Raw genomic sequence first — 22,768 nt, forward strand, 5'->3', positions numbered from 1 at the left:
GAACTATTATCCGTGTTGTGAGTATTCATTATCGGGGTCTCCTCGAAGATACCACAAAATCATTATCGTTTGTACATAATACACACGTTGATAAAGAAAAAACAAAAACTATTTAAAAAATACATATATTAAGTCTGTTGTATAAATATATATATTTAATTAGTAATTTATTTCTATTATATTATTAACTCGTGTGTACGTTTTTTTACTCATTGTGTACAAATTCCCGATTGCACGTGCTTGAATGCGTATATAAATATTATATTGCAGTCTTATATCTGAGTCATTGCCTCATCAAAAGCGTAGCATCTCCGAGGAAAGTTTGTGTACGCGATTATATACATTGTGCAGAGCTTACGATGGCAGTTGCGAGCGCGCTTCTTTTTTCTTAACTATTACTATTTCCATTCAATTATTTTAAATGTTTTAACGCGGTTAGTTTTTCTGCATGAGCTTTTATAAAAGTTAACGTATTTATACGTTTCACACGATGATATGAATGAAATAAAAATTCGCTTTTTCAAGTGAACGATAAAGAATGATTTGCATGATTTAGTGATAAATTTTAAGACTCGCTGTACGTATTCGAGGTACGAATAAATTTTTTTTGTCAATCATCGTTCCGCCAAAAATCTGTTTCATTTGATAGAAAATTTATTAAACCAAAAAAAAACATTTTTATACAATTAATAATTATTAATAACTGTGAGAATTGGTTTGGCACTGTGCGTGTATTAGTAGTACAAGAATTATTGTAGTTGAAATGACTTCCATTTATGGTAACAGATTTTATATGTTATGCCTATTGTACTATTGTACTATAACAAAAAAAATCCCTTGTAATACTTTTAGAATTACTATTAATAATCCTGAACTTAGCACAAATAACTTCGACTTGAATAATACAAAATATAAAAGAAAGTAAATGTCGACCGGGTTTCGGAGGCCCGGTTAAAAACTTTTACGCGGGTGGTCCGATTACCCGGTGCGCATTTTAAATGTGTGTTTATGTGAGACAGTGTTTGTATATTATTTAACAGTTTAGTTCTCTTTTCTATTATTTATATCTGTGTATAAAAAACTAGGATCATTTAAACAGTATTTATCGCAGCTTGGTTTTTTAGTTTCTTTTGTGTACCCTTCTGGACTTCACCGTATAATATACGTCGACGTATTATCATTATTATTTTTTCATTTCATTCACCTCTTTTTAATAATATAAACTATAGTCTTTGTCAATTATTGCGGTAACGATAGATTCATATTATCATTTAAACGTATTCTTAACTTTTTACGGTAGATATTAGCGCTCCTCGAAAACCTCATATTTCAGCTATTGTATTAATATTTAAGTCATGAAGTTTTGAGAGTTTATCAATGACTTATTTTGAATTATATGCAATCATCTTTTTTTTTAAATCTGCATAAATAACGTTATATCACATACTCTGTTAATTACTTTTTTTTTTCGTTAAAATGCACAACACAGTTGTAATCATCATAAACACTATTAATTATGATCAGCACACACCCATTCATTCATTCATTATCCCAAGCACACTATCAATTCATCTCTTTCAATGCAACGACAAAGCGTGCCATTATCTAGTAGTATGCAGACTCTCGTGCAGCCTGCATAGACATTACTATGCATAATTTTTTAAGTCGCATTCACTGCTTTTTTCATTTATAAACATAATTTGTATCATAATTTCTATCATAATTTGCTGTGGTTCATTATAAACATAATTTAATCATCATTTATCGATCTGTAATAAGCTACGCGTAATCACGATTATACCGTCCTTAAACCATTGTCAACGTTTTTATTCATTTATTTAATCCTTTTTTTTTCTCAATCCATCGCTCGAGAACTAGCGGCTGCTGCGCCTATGTAAACACGACTAGGCTCTGCAACGCGTATTCCGCGTTCTTGGTCATCGTTTGTGTGTGTCCGCCTGTGGAGCTCGTGCGAACGATGGATTCTCGGCTGGTCATTTGCACATTTTCATTGACTAGCTTTGTGAATAGTACTTGTGTTCATTGAATTATCTCGCAGACCGGGCACCGGGCACCTTCATCGTCCTCGCGGTGTTGGCGAACAAGCCCAATCGGCGGCGAGAGCTCTTGATTCTTGTAGTTGCTGCTGCTCCTGCCGGTGTTGTAGCCGCTGCAGCTGCAGCCGATGCTGCTTCCACTACTACTAGGGGATACGAAGCAATTGGAGAGGTCGGTAGTAGTCATGATTTCAAGGTCTTAGAGCTAAAGGGGGTCGTCGTCGTCGTCGTCGTCGCCGTCAGTCCACTCGAGGCGTCGTCCTCTCGCTGATACCTGTTTACGTAGCAGCTTATGACGCTGTTGAAGCCGCCGCCACCGCCGCCATCGGCGCTGGCGCTGTTGACGCTGCTGCACGAGGCACTGCCGTCGCCATTGCTCAGCTGGCAATGGTCGACGACAGCGACGGGGCTGTGGGATCGTTGACGACGATGCCGCCCTATGGGTGGACTATTATCGCTGCTGGGTGATCGCTGTGCTGCCGCGGCCACCTCTAGCTACTGGGCTCTCGAGCCTCCGCCGCGGCTGCCACCCTGTCTGGAGTTGGGGTCCTTGTCGGGCGACGGGATCGGCTGGTTCACGGTGTTCTTGTGCTCGCGCGCTATGTGACGCCGCACGGTGTTGCGCCGCGTGAACGTGCGATCGCAGTGCGGACAGGGCACTCTGATACCTTGGTGGCGCTGTCGCACGTGGGCTCGTAGATTCGTCTCGTAGCCGTAGAGCCTCTCGCAGAACGGGCACTTGAGTTTCTTTCCTGCGAGGAGAAAAAACAAAGAGGATTAGTAAATGATGCTCGAAGAGAACGTGCATAGAATTTTTGTTTTATGATTTTTTTTTTAAATCCCTTTGACAAGCTCTATCGAACTTGTTTACGAGGATGGTGGGTTTTTTCACCTTCGTGAATATGGTTCTTTTATAAAATTACAGAGCATTATGACTTCGCGGACGTTCCGAAAATTACCCATAAAGCAGTTCATAGAGGAAAAAAAATGTATCGCCCATATCGTTTTTCTTCGTATAAAATCAAAAGCATTAGAAAAAAATGACTCATTCATTTAATACCTTTAGACAGAGAGAGCAAAGAAACTAGATAGTAGAGCGTTGAATGTATTAATGACTAAGCTAGCTGAGATTTATAAAAATGTATTATAATATGAGCGAGTCAGTAACCTCGCATTATTAATTGATGCAATGTCACTTTTTTATTCGGCTAACCAGCATCATCGCAAGTGTAACTTCGCATTTGCGAGGAGCTTTGAATTAATTACAACCGGTAATCCTTAAAAAAAGTCTACGGCGCCCGTCATGTCATTTGAAATCAGATTTGTGTCTGAGGTATTCCAGCGGTGGAAGATTAACATCCAATTATCATATTGAAATTTCATTGAAGTTTTTTAATATCTTAAAAATGCAAACGAATGTTAAAAACGTGAATCGTATGCCCGAACGAATCGAATTGCAATTAAGCATAAGCACAGATTTCTAATGTTTCATCCTCAGAGACACGTCTGGCCGTATATGGCATTGAACTATTATAGGTATTAGAGTGAAAAGCAGACTCTCGGGAGGCATATTGATCACTGCGGCGGTGGTCATTCTTATGTATACGTGAAAACTGACATTCATTTTTTTAACAGCATTGAGAGTTATGACTTCTCTGTATCATAATATTTCTCATCATTTGAATGAATCAATGCAATGTGCGGCATAGACAATTTCTCACGGACCATCTTTGGAACTCATTAGAAGCTTCCCCCCCAGGTAAAAAAAGAATCATGAAATAACAAAGTTATGTAATCATCCGGAATTTCTATCCTGCAAGTACATGCTATACATTTTCATTGCGAGTGAAGAAAAAATATTGTAACGTCACGGCAGCGCACAAGCTCCATAAACACATTCGAAAAACAGCATAATTTTCGGCCCCCCCAAATATCGTCACGCGTTTACGATCATTTCGAGTCGTTGTTTTTTTTTTATTTCTTTTTTCGAGAAACCAAGATAAAAGACGAAAAACAGAAAGAAAAAAAGGTCGCGACGAGGAAGTGTGATAATCGCGATATCTTCTGCATACGCGATGAAATCCTTGACGCCGCCCGTAATGACAAACTATTGTATACGGTATGCAAGCGGAATCAGAAAAAAAACAGAAGAAAAAAAACTCGAAAATGGGATGAAAAGAAACAACGCTAATTGTCGTCATCGGCTGCATTTGCATGTGCGCTGGCGCGCGCCGAAACATCAAAAGCCATACACACTCTGCAAAGGTATAGCGCAGGCATTATTATGCTATAAGGAAATCAAGCAGCAGCACGAGGCGGTCTAATTGTTGTCGAGCTCATGGGTATTTGCACTCGAAAACAACGAAACTCTATGGGGGAGTCGCGCGCAATAATAATACTCGGAAACACACATACACACATAGGCACACAGCAAAAGCAGCTGACTGCGCGTAAAAATTTCGTGTGTCTGAGTGTGTATATTAAACACACACACACATGGCACAGAGGCGGCGCGTGCAGCACGTTTCTCTATTATAGACAAAGAGCGAAAGCTCGAGGAATCTATTTGTGCACGCGCGCGCACAAGCGGTTTCGAAACAAAGAAGTGGAAAAAAAACCCGCGTATGTGTGTGCAACTATCCATACGAATGACTAATGGAAAGGAAGCGAAGGAAAGAAACGACGACGACGACGACCAAGTCGCTGTTGCTTTTACTGATTTTTTTTTTTATGCCAGAGGAGAATTTTTCTACCATATAGCTTATAACGTAGCAGAAGAAAAAAACGAAAGGGGCAGTGCGCGCGCAAAAATCCCGCTGTTTCGCAATCGACTTTATGGGCTGAAAAAAGAGACCCAGTTCGGGGCCGAAGAGATTCGGCGTCGTAATGTTTGTTATAAATATACTACGTGTTGCACACACCAGAGAGAGAGAGAGAGAGAGAGAGAGCGAGAGAACAGATGCTCGTCGGCGTTATTGGGCGCAGGGCACGCATACACACACATACACACAGGCACACATTTTATGCGACGTGGCGCATTAATTATTATGTTATACAACTCGCCTTTCGGTGTATTAAATATGAAGAGAGAGAGAGAAAAAAAGGAACCAGAACTGCGGCTCGAATTCGGCGCGGGGGAGGGTTGGTCGCTGCGGTTGTGCGTGTGCTGCACGCGGCGCAGGTGCGCCTTGTCGATCGTCATCACCGTGTTGTTGCTCGCACCGATGTTTCCGTATGGTATTAATAATACAGGATAAAAACAAGGAAAGTCGATACATCGTGGCGTGCAGCAGCAGCAGGACACACATTTCGTGAGTCGTGTTCGCCGCTAATCCCCGATGATGGAGAAATTAATATCCTATGTCGTGCCCCGATCGCGTAATAATATTACTATGCATGCGGTGAGAGCTCGAGAGAAATGACCGTAGATCCGTGAATGATTTGAAGCGATATAGATAGAAAGCTGGTTCGATAATGTCATTAAACCAAAAAAAAAAATCTTTACCCTTATAATATACGCTTACGACGAGGGAAAGAGTTTTCGGATCGATACATTCATTTATATACAACATAGTCATCGCGAGCGCACCGCTAAAAGATCGATAGTACAGCTGCGGGCGTATGACAAAAATAATAATCATAATGACGAGCACAAAAGGGGAAAACGTCAAGGTTGAAACGGAGAAACCGATCGACGAGAGGGACAAGGAGCTGCTGCTGCATGGGTCAAACCTTAAGTGTATATATGCAAGCCTCGTCCATATAAGCAAACAACATAGTGAATGAGGGAAGAGAGATCCTCGATACATTATGGAGGCCATGCGGTTCTATATACGATGAAGCTAGCCTATAGGCCAGCTCTTGGCTTTCTCGAAACACGATACGCGCGCGCGCCCGCAAAAACTCCCTATACATCGACTGACGCGCCTGCCTGCCTGGCTTGACTCCTTGGACCCGATACACATCCCATCCTGACCCTTTTTCCTTCTCTCTCTCTCTCTCTCTATTCTCATCTCATCTCGTCTCTCTGTGTATACATCTCTCATCCTCCTCCTAACTACATACTTCTTCTTGCTTCTTTTTCCCTTTTAGCTCAGCTGTGAATTCTCGCGTAAGATGAATCGCGAACACTTGTTGTCGCGCCCGTGCGCACTTTATATATTATATATACGATATACATGTACGAGCTTCCCAACGCCTTATCTTCGGAGCATTTATGTGTACACAGGAGAAAACTGCTGTTTGCAGCTAGTCCTCTCTCGAGGTTAATGACGTTGCGGCAGCAATTGTGTCGTTCTATGTGTAACCGTATTTAAGCGATTGTCTTGAACTAACTATACGCGCGGCACATAAAGATACGTTATACGCGGAGGATATGCCGCTGGCCCGAAGTTAATGACTCCTTCAAACGATATTTGTGTGTGTATACGCGTATGTATAAGTACGTGAATGTCATTGTTGCGCAACGTCGTAAATTTCAAGGCCGGCCGAGATTTTTTTTTTTCTCGTATGCGATGATGACTCTCGGTATAATGTGCGGTGCAAGGTTGCGCAAACGAAAAAAGGCCATTGACCAAAGAAACGAATCGTACGAAGAGAAAGAGAGAAAAGAAAAAAAGGCGTTTCGAAATAATTCCCAATAACTCGGAGATATACGTATATTACGCGTTTCGACACTGCGCACCACGATTGCATTGGAAAACGTGATTATAACGATCGAAAGTTATTCCGAATAGCGCTCGATCGATGATTCTAAAACACATCATGGCCGAGAGAAAAAGTAAATAGAACGTCGTAAACGCGTGTATCACGTATTTTCAGGGAAATCCCTTGCGCTCTCTCCCTCTCTCTCTCGGTGTCCACGCCCTTTTGTGCACGGGGCGCAGCAGCCTAAATAAGAAAAGTCGAGAAAATGTCCGATATACTCCAGTGACTGTACTTGCCACCCCCGAGTCAAGATTCATGCGTACTACTATATATTACGTTTACGTAAGATTGGCACAACAAACAAACGGCCGCGCACGAGAGGCGTATAGAGAACACGAGGCTGCGCTACATCTATACAGAGGCGTAGAAAGACACGACGATGTATATAAGGAGGAGATCTCGTGATATATAAACGGCGGCGCGCGCCAATTTCGCTGACGCCGCCACCGCCACCCGACGCGAAACACAACACACGCACCTACTCCCTTTCGTGCACCCGCAAGTCGTCGTCGTCGTCGGCAGCCTTGACCTATTTCGAAATCGCCGGGTGGTGGCGCCCAAAAAGCCAACTGCTATATACTATATACCATGTAAGGAGGGATCTTCTCTCTCTCTCTCTCTCTGCAGAAGCGAGAAACGGGCGAAGGAGGTAGAAAGAGAAAGAGAGAGAGAGAAATCCGAGCAAGTCTCGAAGAGCTGTACTACGTAAGGATGCGTATATATCTGTATTGCAGGCGCGCGAGTTTCTCCCCCGTGTCGGTGAGCCGATGGTGGCGGTGGTGGTGGTGGTTGGCGAAGGCGAGCAGTTTCCTGGAAAATCGATCCCGCTGTATGCAGCTATATAGTGGAGCACGGAGCACCTCACGGCCACCTCCCCAACCCTCCATCCCTCCTTATGGCTTTCGCTTTCGTTCTTCTTCTTATTCGCCAAGTCTCTCGGAGCTTATCTTTCTTTCTTTCTTTCTTACGGCGCGTCTGAGAAAACGACGACGACGGGCACACGATCGAGGAGAAAGAGAGAAAGTATAAAACTGCGCTCGTTCACTCTCTTTCGTACGTATATAGATATAATAATACATCCTCGCGAACGTATAGATATATAATGTGTTCGCGAGCTTTTTCACGAGGCATTATGAGTCGAGTAAGAGAGGCAAACAAGTGTCGCATAAGACAAGTGGGACACGGATTCTCTCTGTCTCTCTCTCTCTTTCTCTATAAACCATAACACGAGACTCTACTTTTCTTGCCACTGTAGCAGCTGATATTTTTATACTCTCTCTTTCCTTTTTTTTTTCTCGCCTCGAGTATAGGGTATATATTCGTATCAAGGGTAGCTCTGCTCTCGTATCTCTGTCGAGTCATTGTGCACTTTTGCCACGTTCAAGGACCTTTGTACACGTTCTACGCGTGATTTTCGGACCACGATTCTCACTCTCTTGATTAAGACAATGATTCGAAAACTAAATACCAACAACGACGACTGGAATTCGCGCGCAGGCCACAAATGTCATTATATCGTATCATACGAGTGTATTGATTCGAGGGGGTGCTTTACCGGCACAGCAAACTCGAGATATCAGTTTTAAATGACGAGTAGTCAGTGGCGCGTATACGTATGTGTATGTAATTGAAACCCATAGGAAAGCAAAGCAAAGAGCGAAAAGCGCGCGAGAACCAATCAAAGATCGTCTCGTGTTTCCGGCAGAATCAGCGACAGGCGTCATCGGTCGGCCGCAATTCTTTTTTTTTTTTTTTTTAAGCCACATACAATCATCGACTTGGATGCCGCATACACCCACACGCGCAGTCTACTACTTCGTCCTTGTGGCGCACGCATACAAATGCTCCGACTCCCCCTAAAACTGCCTGCGTACACACGTACCCCATCAGTATGTAGCAGCAGCAGCAGTGTGGCAGTATACGAACGCACACGGGGCTAAAAAGCTATATAGGCAGCAGCAGCAGCGGGGGTGGCAGCGGTGGCGCAGCAGCTCCTGGCCAACCCTTCGGAAAATCGATCCCAACAGGCCTGTCTTATCTATACCCGAAAAATTTGCAGAGAGAGAGAGAGCGCAGTGGCAGAGGCTATATATAGCTCCTAGCTAGCTAGCCCCAACGTCCTCTGCGCTGCCCTTCGTGCGTGCCGTATACGCAAACATCGTGACTTTTTGCAGATAGCCGTAAAAGTTGCTACTGTATGTGTATAGGTACTGCCAACTCATGCGCCCGCATACATATACGTACGAGGCGAGCGCAGATAAATTTGAAGTATATCGAATTTATCCTCGCGAAATTGCTGCAAGCGCCCAATGGCCGGTAGAGAGAGAGAGAGTAAGAGAAAGAAAAGAGAGAAGAACGAGAAAAAAAAAGAGAGAGAGAGAGAGCTGCAATGGCGCACGTAGAGGATATTTTTTTTCTTCGTCTTTCAAACGTCATTTGCCTCGTCTACCTATATGAATGTGCATGCGCGGATATCGATTCGTTATAATAAACGCAAAGAGCTTAACGCACGCACACGTCGTGCTGAGCTGCTCTCTAGCCATCTCTCGTTTTCCGGTCTCTACCTATGCAGCGGCGGCGGCATCAGCGGTATTATCAATTTCCTCCCTCTGCAACGATCGAACTGCCTGCCGTCGCCGCTGCTGCTGCGTATTTTTTTTATTTTACTCTACATCGGCTTTTCTTTATTTCTCTCTTTTGTACTTCTCCTATATACTAGTCTCATTCTCTTTGGCTCGCTCGCTCGCTCGCTCGTTGCTCCTCGTTTATTAAATTTTCGTATTGATTGCGAGCAGCAAGCGAACGAGCGAGCGAGCGCGCCTGGACGGTCGGCAGCAGTCCATACCATATACGCATGGCGGCAGCAAAAAAAAGCGAGATAAGAGTGCGCTTGCATCCTGGCAGGTGGCGCGACCTCGCGACAGCGTCTAAAAGCTCGGCGCATTGCTGCTGCTGCTGCTACTGATGATGATGCCGGACGCAACTCACGCACTCACTACTAAAATGCTGCTGCTGCCTGCCTGCCTGCATGTATACATAGGTATATATTGTGCGTGTATAGAGAGTAGAGCCACAAGGCGCGCACTTGCAACGACGCCACCAACCCCCCTGATTTCGCTGCTGCTGCTGCTGCTGCTACGAAGGGGAAATATAACCAAACGCAGAGGGGCTTGTAATCGAGATGAGGAGCTGAGAGAAAGAGAGAGAGAGAGGAGTTTTTCGCGCTCGAGGGATAGCATGATTGGAAAAGCGCTCCGATGGGGGAGCTTCGTACGTGTGTGTGCGTGTGTACGCAGCGAGAGCTTTAATGAAGGCACCGACCAACCCGGCGCGGAAAAAAGGGGGGACTTCTCTCTCTCTCTCTCTCTCTCTCTCTCTCTCTCTCTCTCTCTCTCTTTTGCGAGGAGGAGAAGAATCGCAATTCTCTCTTTTTTTTTGCCTCTGCCGTGTGCTGCAGCATTTTCATGGCAGCGCAGCAGCAGCTCGATTCCGCGCTGCTGCTACTCTCTTGGACCTTTGTCCCCTTCCTGCCTGGCACGCAAAATAGCTTCGAGAGCGCCGCAGCTAGAGAAGTTTTACGATGATCGGACGACGACGAAATGATTTTAACTCGTTTGGTATTATTATTTACGTTATAAAATCGAAAATCAAACGTTCTATTTACTAAGGCAGCTATAATTTGATTACGCGCTTTTTTTAACAATGAATTTGACGCGTTTGAACGTGCAGAAAAATACTCGCGTACGACATTGGTCGTTATACCAAGCAGGGGGGATATAATGTATTATTACTCCATCGTCGCGGCGCTAAATATATAATACACACATCCACCGCGGTGTGAATATTATACACACACGATTTTCGATAAGATGGCCCCGCCGCGTGCAAGCACGCGTATTTTTGCGTGATCGGCGAGTGTGTGTGTATGCGAGTCGAACCATATCTGACGCAACACATGTATACACGCACGAGCTCAACAACACGGGAGCCGTCGCCGTGTGTGCCATGCAATACAAGGTCGCGCAAGTCGCATAATTTAAGAATCGAGAATGACTCATCGTCGATCGTCGACTGTGCCATAGAAGTGCCACGAGTGCGGCCGGCAGAGAGAGAGAGAGAGAGAGAGAAAAACTACGCAGACGTATCTATCGCGAAAAAACTCGAGCTCGACGCGTTGGATTGGGATATATCCTTTGCCGTCGCCCCGCGACCCCCGAAAAAGAAAAGTGTCGTTTTCACTTACGCGTAATTGAAAAAAAAAAAAGGAAAGAAAGATGAAGTAAAGGAAAGAAAGAACGAGCTCGCGAGTACGCGTACTCGACGAATGTATTTTTATGTCTATGTATGTGCGTAATATGGCAGCTAGCCCTGTGCCCCGCGCGTATATGTACTTGTACACATCTCTCTTGTCGAGCTTGATTAAAAAAGTTCACGGCGTATATAATACAAGTACACGGCGCTGAATACGCGTAGTAGTACACCGCACGAAAGCTCGGTGTGACTCTCTCTCTCTCGCTCTTTCTCTCTTTCTCTCGGCTATCAGCGGATCAAACTTGAATTACACGAGTGCAAACAATAGGCGTACCGACTTCATACGTGTGTACGTGTGTAGTCGAGGCGGAAAGTCCGTATGTGTAAGAGTCGCGACTCGACGCGGTACAAATCGCATTCGAGCTTTTTAGCCTTTACATTTATGCGGGGGTGGGAGAGTTTCGTCCCGCTCGTTGCACTCATCACTAATGCAATTCTCGGTGTGTGTGCACGCGCAAAAAAAAGGAAAAAATAATACAAACACGCGTATATAGATATGGGGACTTTACCCTTATACTCGTCCTATTCATATTTTCGCGTGTATAATACCGTACGCTTTCGCGGAGCGCATTCGCGTGCAGTTATACCGAGGCCACGGGGGCGGCGGCACCCAAAAGCCGTTTAATTCCGTGTGTCTATAGACGCAGCGCGTATCAGCGTAACGTACATATAGATATTTGTATATTAAATGCAAGAACGAATTAAACCAAGATGAAGGAAAAAAAACAGCCAAGCATTGCGAGGGTAAAAAAAAGCGATGCAAAAACACACACACACACACACACAGTCACACAGGACCACGAGTGCGCAGCCCATGGTTTTGATAGAGAGAGAGAGAGAATAGAAGAAGTATATTAAAGGGCCTACTCTGCTGCTGCTTCTGCAGTGTACAGTCTATATATAAGCGGGAGGGGGATGGTAAAAAGCATTTAATTTCATTCACTCGCGAGATTCCATCCGAACCCGGGGCTTTGGCTACATTTAAGCGTATAGATCGTAATGTACATTTTATTTTCAATGTGTATGCACGTTTAAGGGCCAATGGCTAGTGAAAAAAAAAATGTCAAAAAATAAGCCAAAGGGTCGCGAAACCGAGTACGGGCCGCGCGTCGATCGCGCAACGAATTCGATTGCGTATTACCGTAAATATACTCGAGTTCAATATTTAAAGGGAGTAATCCGTGAAATTAATTTAGTCTCGTACGATAGATTGGAAAATCGTTTATGCGACAACTACTAATATGAAAATATAATGCTGTTGCCCCCATATCGATCCCAGTTTTGTAATTTTAAAAAAACGACGATGCGTTGAATCCAGCCCCACGACGATGGCGACGATGACTGAAGACTCCATAGTCGAGATGACACTTGGTTGGACATTTGAACGAAAAAGATCCCACACAAACCACACATTCACGCTCATACCTCGTGTAACTATGCTATTGTCTTTTTTTGTTTAAATTTCCTAAAGTTTAATATTATTATTTTTTGCGTACTTTCGCCTGTCTCTGCCGTTGCTTCTTCTGCTGCTGCTACTGCTGCTGCTATTGCGGAAGACGTAAAAAGTGCTTGTGCTTTCGATCGGCCTGCAAAATAAATTTCATATGCCGTTCAGAGATTTTTATCACGGTTTTTACAATACAAAGTGACGCACGTTTTAATGATTTTTTTTCTTTATTTAATTTATTTAATGATTTCTTCATTTATTTTCTTCATTTATTTTATTTAATAATAATTATAATTAAAAAAATAATTTTATAAAAAAAAAGAAAAAAATTCGATCAATCGTAATCGTCAGGGACGCACGCGCATTTTTTTTTTTTTTAACCGAGTGAGCGCGTTGATATTATTATATCCAAAGTGCAAAATGTTGCCACGCACGAAGCGTGGACAACAAGTCGTACAATGAACCTTCTATAAAAAAACAACAATAACAACCAAAAAAAAAAAATTGATAAAAACGTCGTTGCTGTTACTGACACAAAACTTATATTCATGTATGAGACATTCACATGGAGACACTGACATCACAAACATCAGAATTTTGTTATATACAAAAAATGTAGAGCATTTTAGCAGCACGCGTAACACGCGATGCCGCCTAATGCATATTTACGTTTGGCTCCTGCAAACCAGCAAGTGTACTAGCGGCTATAAATTTCGTCGTAAAAAGTAAATAATCGCTCGTTGAATCTTGGAAAGATTACGAGGCACAGCAAAATATATAACATAAGGCTCGTTTTGACCGAAAGAAATTTCGGGCCAAGCAGTCGAACTAACATGTATACTGCAACGGTGCGTGCACGGCAATATGCGCGCACCGACCAACCAAGGCGAAATATACATTAACGAGGGGGGTGGGGTGTGGGGCCTACCATAAATTCGTCGCGTCGTAAACACGTAAATACTCGATGTGTATTAATATACATTGTAATTATGCTCGTGCACGAATTATTACAAGTTGTGTGCAAAAAATGCACAAAAGGAGGGAATATATTTCATCCAACTGATTGCGCTCGCGGGGGTGAGTGGGTCTCTCTCTCTCTCTTTCTCCGTGTATATAAAAGGTAATATAACGTCGTTCGAACAACAACAGTATATTTTTGGACGCGTATAATTTTCTTGGCCTCTCTCTCTCTCTCTCTCTCTCTCTTGGTCCGCGTTCAAGAGGGGCGAAGTTTTTATTGAATAATTAAGGAGAATGTGTCGAGTAATTTTCGGCCTGTACATTATCGAGGTTAAGTTGCGTTTCCTAATCGCATTTGCACATATGCCCCGGCTGCGTATATTATAACGGTAATAATATACAGCATGCGTGTAGATAATTGTTGCAAGATTCGCCCGTGCCTGCCTGCGTCGAGCTTTTACGTATACGAAACACGATAGATTTACGCCGACCTTCTTTCTCTCTCTCATAGTCCATTAGGATCGTTTCTTCGAACGCGCGTTTGTGTGCGCTGCAAGGGATGCTCGCTAATTATCGTCATCCAACGATCATCGACGGCGAAAAAATTGTTCGCAACACGAGACGCGATCGCGCACCAGCACCAGCACCACCCCCTGTCCCCAAATTTTTCGTAGACATACGCATTCATCGCGTCCGAAATTAATTTTGCCCGTGTCGTGCATTATTCGTCGAGGCTCGAAATTTAGTTTCTCGTAGAATTTGAAAATATGCGCGCTGGATAACATCTCCGAGAGGAGAAACGCAATGACGCATAAATCAAGGCGAAAAAATGCCGCGGCTCGAGCGAGCACGCAATGCAGACTCGTGCGTACCTACACCCCGTTCGGCACTCCGACTTATAACTCGTGCGCGCGCGCGTGTGTGTGTATAATGGCCGAGCGAGAATCCCTTAACGAACGAAAGAACCGCGCGTATAGATCGTATTTATGTGTGCGTAGACGACGGGCACAATCTCAGTGGCAAAATCATCCAAATTAATTATTCAAAACTTTAATCACCATGGCGCAACGCACGAGCAGCGTATGATACACACACGTACGTAAAAATACGCTAAAAGCACGATACAAGCTCGCGTGTGCGCGCATACGTACATATACACACCAGCAGCGGCAGCAGGCATCAAGAGCAAGCCGGCCTCTCTCCGTTGGCGCGGCTAAAAAATATATACGCCCGGCGCTGCTGCTGCTGCTGCTGCCTCGGCCAAAGCATGCGAGGAAAAAGGGTTGCTGCCGCTCGTCAGTAAGGGGAGAGAGAGAGAGAGAGAGAGACGGTCAGGAAAAGCTCGAAAATTAAAAAGCCCCTGTAAATCGCAGAATATTACAGACGGTATATCACGCTGGGCTGCTGCTGCTGCCGCTGCCTCCGGCGTACGCGCGCGCACACGTACACGTACACCGAAGCAAGCGCATACGCTATATGGGCGGCGAGAGCCTCACACACGCTCACATGCAACGCTGCGAAAACTCGCAGTGCGAGGCTTAATTCGGCTTAGGCGCGCGCGCAAAAGAGAGAACGGATAGACAGAAAAGAGAGAGAGAGAGAGAGAAGAGGGAGTGAGAGAGAGAGATAGAAAAGTGTGTCCGGGCACATATCGGAAAGTATAAGAGAGCAAGCGAGAGAGAGAGAGGCTAGGCTCGCTCGCGATCAATACTGACAACGAAAGCGGGGGTGCGTGCGTGTGCTGCGTCTGGCCAAAAAAAAAAAGAGAGCGCGAGCGAATGTATATACCACCACCGTGCGCTGCTAGCTGCGCTGTATGCTGCTGCTGCTGCCGCTGCGTGAGCGCGTATAACGTTATGTGTACGAACGAGCGAACGAAAGAGAGAAAGAAAGAAAGACAAGAGAGAGAGTGAGAGAGAGGATGGAGGGAGGGTGTGGAACATACAGGGAAGGCAACCCCGCCTGACTGCCTGACTGCCTATGCTGCTGCTGCTGCTGCTGTTGCCGCATAGCCGCCGATGCACGCGGAAAAATTCAAAGCTCGAGAGATGAACGTCACGCGCGTAGCTGCTGCCGCTGACTATATCCACTTCCTACCTACATACTACCGGGATGACTATGGTATAATAATGCGTGGGCGCAGATATATATACCTACATACAAAGTAAGCAGGGCTCGAAGCTGCTCTACGCGTATACGTGTGTGTGCGTACTGCCATGGGCAAGGAAAAACACCCGGCGAATGCATTCATTTTAATTACGCCCCCGCACGACGTGGGGGGATATGTACGTGCGTGTCTGTGTGCGAGAAACGGCTAGCTCTCGCTCGCAGGGGCAGAGAGAGAGAGAGAGAGAAACGCGCTGCGGATTTTTCCTCCAAAAGTCCCTATCGCGCGCGTATACTACTACGCAGAGCCTGCGGAAAAGGGAAATTCAGCTTAGAGAGAGCGAGAGAGAAACAGCCGGAGAATCGCTTGATTTAATGAAAATTTACACTCCGTCGAAATCATGCGCCAGCTTTTTTTTTCTAACGAGTACAAACATTTTTGCACGATGACGAGAGTAAACGAAAAAAAAAAAAGTTCTCCGCGAGGACTTGGTCTCCCCTCTACGCTAGAAATCTCTCGACGACAGAGAGAATAAAGATTAAAAAAAAAAAAGCAGGCCTCGGGATCGGAGAGGTTGGATGATTGCCGCCGATGCACCCGAACGACGAATCGCGTCAAGTTCGCCATAAAGCTAGATATTCTGCTGCTGCTGCATTGCTGGTTTTATAGCTCGGAAAAGCTCGGAAATTCCTAGCTCCTGGCTCCTGCCGCTGCTGCTGCTGCGATGCGAGAGTTAACGCGCGCGCGCGCCACACATGGGAAGGGAGAGCTTTCAGTATATAGAGACTTGCTTTTTCTCTTTATTTTTCACGTTCACGTATGCACGTACACGGACGCTCGGCCCTGGGCTCTCTCTCTCTCTCTCTTTCGCTCCTTTTTTCTGACCATGTTTTGCGTGCCGCGCAAGACAGAAAAGAGCGAGAGAGAGAGAGAGAGCTTCCGGTCCTCGTTGCCTAGATACCTACGCTATCCGATATAACATCATATGCGTTATCGGACTGGCGCTGCGCTACCTCGCCTAATTCGATTTTTTTCTTTTTGCTTTGCTTTCTCTCTCTCTCTCTCTCTCGCCACGGAAGTGGGGAGTTATAATACAATGACGATGCGCGTGCCTGTATGTGTGCGTAAAAGCTTACACACACTCGCGCGCGCCTGTGCAAGCTCTCGACCGGCCGGCTCTCTACGGCAGGGGTAGGGGTGGTATGTGTCACTTTTATAAAAAGGGGTAAAGTGCGACGATTCGATTAGCCAAGATTTTTCTCTCCCGTGTGCGGGGGTCGACTTCTTGGATAAAGTAAAATGAAATAACAAAAAAAAAAGTACGAAATACTCATCGCGTATACCCGCACACGCACACTCACGGCTAATTAATTGTTCTTTTATTATACGCGAGTGTAGGTATATATTATATAAATGCGTGCGCGATAGATATGTAAGTATATTGCATTAGAGCCTGGCCGCGTTCGCCAGCTGTACGCTACTACACCTCGTCGTCGTCGTCGTCGTCATCGTAGTCGTGCAATAATAACAATCATAATGAAAGAGACTGAACATAATAGCTTGATAAGTCAATACGATAAGCCAAAAGCGCGCGCCTGCTTGTATGCATGTGTGTGTGTGTGTGTACCGTGTGTTCTGTGTCTGCGTGCAGCGCGCAGTCGTCGAATGGCCACGTATCCATATATAACGTATTTATGGAGTATATAAAAGTCACGACGCAAAAACCCAAAAAGGGTTCCTCTACTGCTACTCTTCCATCCATCTCTGTCTCTCGTACACACATAGGCTCTATTTTCGTCGTAAAAGTGCTGCTAGCTGTACTACTATAAAATCGTTGCTGCCGCTGCCCGCCTAACATCTGCACACGCGAGCAGAGAAAAGTAGCAGCAGCAGCAGCCCGCCGCCACCCGCGCCAAATACGAGAGAGAGAGAGATATGGGAGAGAGAAGAAATATTATAGATGCTATACGACTATATACTACTGTACGCGCATTACGGGCAGATTGACTGTCTTTTTTTTTGCTATGCTGCTGTTGCTGCTGCTGCTTCCTCGAGTGCTCTGCTCGTATCTCTCTCTCGCTCTATATATCGCTCCGACGTAGTAGTATATTATACACGCGCGCGATGCGCCCGAAAAGATTAAATTCGTCCGTGACCTATTTATACGGTCATATAGGAAGGAGAAAAAGAAGAAGAAGAAGACGAAGCAAGTATACGAAATAAAAAGAAGAAAAAAGAAGGAGAAGAGGTTCGCAACTCTCGAGCTTAGTGCGCCAATATACAGATATATAAATACATCGGGGAGCTAGAAAATATATAAGCGCATCGGCTGTTGTGGACTGTTGATGCTGCTGCTGCTGCTGCGCTGCGCATGTACAATATCTTTCTTCGTGCCCCTTTACATTATATGCGCGCACACACACACACATTTAAGCGTTATTTCAACAGATTGATTCATTCACTTAGATATAGCGTTATTATATCGTTTCGTCTCAATTGCTGTATTTATAGCCTTTGCGCGCACGTATATGCAACTCTATGGGCTTCTTGCAAACAGAAACAGCAACAGCTACGTAGCGGCGGCTACTCTCCCCCGATCGTACATAAAGTAAAAAATATAAAATAAAAAACAAAAATCGTTTCGATTTCTTCATCGCGTTTCCCTTTACATATCTATATATTACTATTCTGCTCGCGTTAACCATCACCGCTACTGCTACTGACGTTCGCATTTTATTATTATTATTATTATTATCATCATCATCTGTATTCATTACGGCGCGCCATGCACGTTTCGTAATTTTCTCCCCCGAAAAACCTCTACGACGAACAACCGAGCGACGAACAACGACGACGATGACGACAGTGATGCAAGCTCATAATTCTCCGCACGTAATTTCGCTGCAGCTAAAAAGTTCGACGCAAGATAAACAATTAAAAGTACAAAATATATGAGCGAGTCTCTTTGTCCCCGCACGCGCGACGGTAAAAGCACGGGAGGAAGGAGAAAATAAAAGTTTTCTTCGAGTTTGTCGACTACTACTACGCAGCAGCAGCGTATACACGAAAGATACTCACGGCGAAAAGACGAAGAGCGTAGAAGTGCGCTGATGGTGGTGGTGGTCCCTCCCACGAGACTCGACGAGCCAAGGGTAATTGCATGCTTCGCGGCGGTGCAAAAGTATATCGCGCGCGCGCGCATAGCGTATTACAATAAAACGCGAACTTGCAACTTTTTGTCGGCGCAATTCTCTCCGCTTTCTTAAATATTTCACGGCACGATAGACCGAGCAGCGGTAAGCGGACTAATTGCGAATCGCGTACATGTATACCTTGTAAAATCGCGTGAACCATTGCAACGTCGAACCGTAAGAAAGAATAGAAAAAAAAAGACACACGCTTGCGATTATCGGGCTACTATAGCTAGCTGCAGCTTTTGCGAGTCACGCATCGAGGAGCACGTAAACGTATACGACCGCACGTAGGACGACGTGCACGGGGCCAGTCGAGCGAGAAGCGCTATGTACGAAGTTGCAGCAGCCTTAAACTGCCGAAAAAAAAAAAGAAAGAAGATAAAGTTGACCAGCGTCGACGACGACGTAAGTGTGGACAGAGATCCGCCTTTGTACCCTTAAACATATACGGCTCGGCCGTAATCTTGTCAAGCTTGCACACGTCGTCGTCATTTTGACCAACGAAGCTTGAATACGCGCGGGCGGATGGCGATGCTTTCGGCAGGTGTCTCCGGCTATATATAAGCCAGCTAATGCACAAGAAACGACGACGCGGCGATGCTTCTCTATATGCAACCGGGGGGTGGTTTGGCTTAGCCGCGCGACGCTCCGTTTACCTTGCAGTTTAGCGTTTGTCTTTGTGCGCCCACCTTACGTGTATACATAATAGTAACGTATATACACGTGGAAAGCTTTTTTTTCTCTAGGCTACGTGTATCCCCGACATAACACCTTCGCCGCCGTCTATGTACTTTCTCTCCTCACGCTTTGCCGACTATATGCAACTTGCGCTCCGAGTGTCTTTGAGCGAGCCGCAGCAGCAGCAGCCGGGAGACTTTGATGCGCGGCTTGTGCATACACACGTACATAACACGCACACGAGCATATAATACCAAAAGAGCGCCTCGTCATAGTTAAGTCGCGCGCGTCTATCGTAAATAACTTTTCTCTCTTATACACCTTGGCGCTCTTGGCTAGGCTGCCGTTCCGCAACGAGGAATTTGCAAAGACGATGCGGTGCTGCTGCTGTTGCTCTTTGCTCGACCCTTTTTTCTATCGTAAAAGCCACGTACTCGCTTCTTTTGTTTTCTTTTTTAGTTTTTCTTTTTTTTTTGCCGTTTGAGATGGACTGGTAATGCGCCTTTACGCGCTCGACCGTGAAGATATTTCGCAGCCCGAAGTGAAAATCGACGGCCTTTGCTCCGAATTTATCAGAAATTTGTCCTCAAGATATTTGCACATTGAATATAATGATTATAAATTTGTTTTTTGCCGCGTCGAGTAAATATTGAATTTATTTTAACGATATTTGCAGTCTAATTATCAGAGATTCACTGGGAAATACATGATTTTTATTATACTTTGAGGTAATTGAACAATCGAGTCAATTGCGCGCATCGAAGAGGCGTTCATACGCATCATGAATCAATAATGAATCAGTCGTGAAATGGAATTTTTAAAACATCCATTACATCGTAGCAAGAGAGAGAGAAAGAGACAAATCTCGACGCTTTCACTTATCGAAAAATAAATCTCAGCAGCTAGTTACCACATGCAGCAGCAAGAAGATAGTTCCATGAAAACACAAGTCGGAGCATTGAATCAATATTATGAATGAGAAAATAAATATATGATGACACGAGTGCATGAGCATATATTAAAGTGAATAATTAGACCCAACTAGACAAAAGAGAAATTGGGCGCGCCCTGGTTCTAAGAAAGCGATAGATGGAGGAAGAAAAAACGATTATGAAAACGTTTTTTTTTTACCTGAGCGGCTTCTAAGTGCCGTCTTCGTGAGCTACAATATCGTACGGTATATACGGTCGCTTATGATGCAGCCGCCACAACAGCAGCAGCAGCTTGCGCCTAGAATGCGCGGCTCCGCTTCAAAAGAGCAGCTTTACTTTCAAAATTCCTCTATACCTACATGCGTTGATCAAGTTCCAGTGTAATCGCTATGACTCGCTGTTTATTGCACATTACGGTGCCGTTGCGTCACGATTATATTATCGCGCACACTTGAACGTCACGGGCGCGCGCGCGCGTTCATGGCAGTGCATATATTGTTTATCGAGCTCTATATCTTTTATCTTCATTTTTTTTTTTTTTTTTTTGGAGTTCCAAGAAAGCACACGAATTCACCTGCCGTTGACAATTATGACGAGTAAAATATATAGCAGCATATAATTGACGTGAGAACGTTGGCGCGGCGCGCACAGCTGCACAGCACGTGGGGGCACGCGTCCGCGATCTATATACGTGCATCGCACGTGTGTAATGTACAACGATCGATGTTCTCGTGGAAGATGCGCGATTTTGAGGAAGAAAAAAGTTTAGAAAAGGGCATCTCAATTACTGCAGGTGGCAACAACAGCAACAACAACAACAACAATGCACAACCCTCGACTTGCGGGATGAAAAAGGTCGAATAATAAACTCGATCCATATGTTGCGCCGGTGCGCTATAATACGCAAGGAGTAGAGTATTGTGTACGTTGTATTTACTTGGGGTGCACATTACGTATAGAGAAACTAGGCCGAGCACACGCGATAATAACGTTTCACGCCTTGGGTATGTAATAGAAGCGACTCGATTACCCCCCTCTCTTACATAGGCTCGAAGTTGGCTTTTCCGACTTATAGCTTCTGACGCCCATCTCTCTTTATATACATGGGTGTAGTTTATACATGAAACCTCAGTGATCTCAGGAGAGAGAAAGAGAGAGAGAGAGATAGAAGCACGTGTATTTACCCGTTGTGGCATGCAATGGATGAATTTGTTATAATGTCAAAAAATGAACCCCCTCACACATATATCGTATTGTTATACATAAAAGTGAAACTATGATGATGATGATGATGCAAGTGCAAAATGTTAAAAAAAAAAAGAAGAGATGTACTCACCCTCGGGTGTGGAGACGGTACCGGCTTTGTTGATCTTGGCGTTCCATGCGGACGGGCTGCAGGGCCGGCCCGCGCTCGCGTCGAGGGCGATGTTGCCGCCGCCCGACATGATAAGGTTGCGGACGACCGCCTGCTGGTGCGCGGAGCTCTCGCCGTTGTGCGGAAACGCGGGGCCGTCGTAGAGGCCGGCCGAGCTGCTGCCGGCGCGACCGTTCATGTTGTACAATTCGGTCGAGAGGCGATTTCGCAATTCCATCTCGGTCTTGATCTCCGGCTCGTGCTTGATGCTTAAATCTGCGGGCGAGGGTGGAAGAGAGAGAGATAGTTTTTTGCGATTAGTATTTTGTGTAGCGAGGATCGAGTGTGCGTGTGTCGAGTCGTGTGTCGTCACCAGAGATGAAAATTAAAAAGAGTTGGTTATTTTATGAGAAGATAAAAAAGGGGAGTTTCGATTGATAACCAGTTATAGCGGCAGTAACTCTTTGTTATACCGACTTCGTCTAAAAAAAAAAAAAAAAAAAAAAAAAAAAGAAATCTACTGTGGTTGGCTCAAGAATTATAGAATTTCATGAACTAAGACGACATTTTACCTGAGGCAAGTCAAGAAAATAGATGTAAAAGTATATCGTCACCTCGGAGCAGAAATGTATAAACTCTGGACCATTTTCTGAAGTAAAATGTCCTAACATGCTATGTTAATAAGATAATAAGATAGGAACTTAGCTACTTTTAGCCTCAAGGAATTCAAACGAGATACTTTTTCTGCACCAGGATGACGATATGGTATTCAATCATTTACAGCACGGTGTGGCATAAGTTCACATTTATGGCACCGCTGCGTTCGTATCCCACTTACTCTCACGCATCATCCTCGCTGCGCTCGGGTCCTGAACTACGCCGTGCCAAAAAAAGTGTTACTTCCCATAGGCAAAAAATCGCGAAATTCCTGCAAGAATTTTTGCAGGAATGCGGGATTTCTGCAGAAAATCTTGCAGGAATTTCGCGATTTTTTCCTATGGGTTATGGCACTTGTATCGTA

General features: G+C 44.7%; 1 protein-coding gene across 3 annotated transcripts in view; it reads right to left on the bottom strand.

Moving 5' to 3' along the window:
* Window positions 1-632: 632 nt before the first annotated feature.
* The window catches only part of LOC106656343 (zinc finger protein chinmo), a 72,699-nt gene continuing 50,563 nt past the window's right edge, over window positions 633-22,768 (bottom strand). For 2 of the 3 annotated variants that reach the window (XM_014377289.2, XM_023460143.1), the window contains exons 6-8: window positions 21,730-22,023; window positions 12,572-12,661; window positions 633-2,809 (exon numbers count right to left, since the gene is read on the bottom strand). In XM_014377289.2, coding sequence (XP_014232775.1) covers window positions 2,553-2,809; window positions 12,572-12,661; window positions 21,730-22,023 — 641 coding nt within the window. In that variant the 3' untranslated portion in view covers window positions 633-2,552. The remainder of the gene's footprint in view (window positions 2,810-12,571; window positions 12,662-21,729; window positions 22,024-22,768) is intronic. The other variant, XM_023460144.1, reaches the window with a different exon arrangement.

The sequence above is a fragment of the Trichogramma pretiosum genome, unplaced genomic scaffold, assembly GCF_000599845.2.
Source record: "Trichogramma pretiosum strain Unisexual culture from Peru unplaced genomic scaffold, Tpre_2.0 scaffold40, whole genome shotgun sequence".
Taxonomy (NCBI): domain Eukaryota; kingdom Metazoa; phylum Arthropoda; class Insecta; order Hymenoptera; family Trichogrammatidae; genus Trichogramma; species Trichogramma pretiosum.